Source organism: Babylonia areolata, chromosome 18 (genome assembly GCF_041734735.1).
Source record: "Babylonia areolata isolate BAREFJ2019XMU chromosome 18, ASM4173473v1, whole genome shotgun sequence".
Classification (NCBI taxonomy): Eukaryota; Metazoa; Mollusca; class Gastropoda; order Neogastropoda; family Buccinidae; genus Babylonia; species Babylonia areolata.
The window spans coordinates 4288217-4290716 of NC_134893.1; the positions used below are offsets into that span (position 1 = coordinate 4288217).

Sequence of the window (2500 nt, forward strand, 5' to 3'; positions counted from 1 at the left end):
ACATCTCATCCACCACCTACCACCCACCACTACCACCATCCCACACCACACCACCCAACACCGCCACCACCCCACACCGCCCACCACCCCACACCACCACCACCACCACCCAACACCGTTACCACCCTACACCACCACCACCACCACCCAACACCGTTACCACCCTACACCACCACCACCCAACACCGCCACCACCCCACACCGTCACCACCACCACCACCCAACACCGCCACCACCCAATACCGCCACCACCCCACACCGCCCACCACCCAACACCACCACCACCACCACCCAACACCACCACCACCCAACAGCACCACCACCACCCAACACCGCCACCACCCAACACCACCACCACCCAACACCGCCAACACCACCACCACCCAACACCCACCGTATCCTTCCCCCCTTCCTCCTTCTCCCCTCCACCCACCCTCCTCTTCTTCCTCTTACCTACGTACTCCCAATCACCCCTACCCCCCCCCACCCCCACCTCACCCCCTGCTCCTCACCTTTATGTCCACTGAGATGCTGCAGAAGGGAGACGTTGACACTGGTGGTGTCCAGGCTGGACACGGGCAGTTTGAAGGTGAAGGACTCGTTGAAGCTGGGCTGGGAGGTCTTCTTGGCCACCTCAGTCTTCTTCGTCTTCACCGCCTTGTTCTGGATCATCAGGCACACCTTCACGTACGAGTCTGGTGGGGAGAGGAGAGGAACGCGCGCGCGCGCGCACACACACACACACACACATACACACACACACACACACACACACACACACACACACACACACACACACAACCAAGATTATGGCAAGGCATCAAGGTGATCTGGATGTTGTTTTTTGTTTCATCAATGTAGGTATAAAATGATAATAGGTGGTGTAAAATCAAAGGTACCTTAAGATGAAGATAAAACAGCATTTCATAGAATCTTTGTCAAGTAAACAACGTTTCGAGCCTTTGAATGTTGTTTTTTTTCACTGCTTCCACGCCGCTCATTCAGATTCCCCCATACACGGCCACACCCGGGTTCGTCCGTCACAGTTCCAACGTCGGCAGTCCGCAGGGAACCATCGCTGTTAGGTCGTCAGAAGGCCACACACCAGAGGAGACCCTGCACTGCTGCTGAGTCACTTCGGTGGTGTTCAGTGTTGTCTGTTTTGATCTAACGTACTCAGGAAACCACCTACTAAGCACACTACTGACGACAATAACGGCTTAGTCTCGGAGCCAGACTGAGTGAGCGTCCCTCCCAGAGTGGAGACCGCCAACACGTCCCTCAAACAACAGCCCCCCCCCCCCCCCCCCCCCCCCCCCCCCCCCCCCCGCCCACGAATCTGCCGACACGGAAGACATTGACAGGACTCACCCCAAGTACGGAAGTGGAGGGGTATCGAAACTGAGGTCACCATGAGAGCAGGGCATGAAATGACACAGACTTTCAGACTGTTTTGTTTATATTGATGATGATGAAGGAGGTGGAGGATGACGATGACGATGTTGCTATGTATGTCCATTTTGGTTTGGGACTGCGTGACAAGGCTGTACTCTACGCTTCCTGTCATAATGATATCCCAGCGTTAACCAGGCCCGAGAGATACAGACACTTGCAGTGTTGGTCAAGTAATTAGAGCAATACACCCAGAGACGCATCCGTGATGTGGATGACACTCGACTGTGTGGCCCCAGTCTCCCCATTTAAGCCCACAGCACACTCAACTCTGGGTAGGAGCCGGCCACAGGCCGAAAAACCCACCTCCGCTGGGATTCGAACCTGCCTCCTTCCAGCCGTCAGTCCGCGACGCTAACCACTTGGCCACGGCGGCTGGTGAGTCTTATAATCTTTGTCAATATTGAAGATAAAACAACGTTTCGAGTCTTAGAATCTTTGTCAATATTGTTTTATCTTCAGATTAAGGTACCTTTGATCATTTTTAACGTCGTTTTAAAAGCTCCAGCAGTCACCATTTTGTAATCATTGCAGATATGTTTGGTGTCGTCTTTTTGAACGACTGTGGTAAAGTGGCTGTTGCTTTTTGGTGTGGTGCGGTGTAGTATGGAGATGTGTGGTATGGTGTGGTGTTGTGTGGTCGGGTGTGTTGTGGTGTGGAAAGGTGTGGCGTTGTGTGTGTGCCTGTGTGTGTCTGTGCCTGTCTGTTTGTCTGTCTGTCTGTCTGTCTCTGTTTATCTGTCAGGTAAACTATTGGTTTTCTGAGAGAGAGAGAAAAAAAACAACAACCAAAAACAAACAAACAAACAAACCAAAAAACAAACAAACAAACAAAAAAACCGCATTAAATGCTAGCCTACCCTCGTAAAATAAAGTACATCTCCTTTCGCTTCGTTCGGTTCCGTTTTAGATTACACACAGGTATACATGAAAGGCACAGTTCCCTGCCTCCTTTCAGGAGGGAAAGTTATGCACTGATTATCATCATCATCATCATCATCATCATCATCCTCATCATCATCATCATCATCATCCTCATTATTATTAT

At 51.4% G+C, this 2500-nt stretch overlaps 1 protein-coding gene across 1 annotated transcript in view; it reads right to left on the reverse strand.

The window, feature by feature from the left end:
- Positions 1 to 2500, reverse strand: part of LOC143293143 (synaptotagmin-15-like) — a 190543-nt gene that overhangs the window by 5678 nt on the left and 182365 nt on the right. The window contains exon 7 of the mRNA XM_076604058.1: positions 513 to 695. Coding sequence (XP_076460173.1) covers positions 513 to 695 — 183 coding nt within the window. The remainder of the gene's footprint in view (positions 1 to 512; positions 696 to 2500) is intronic.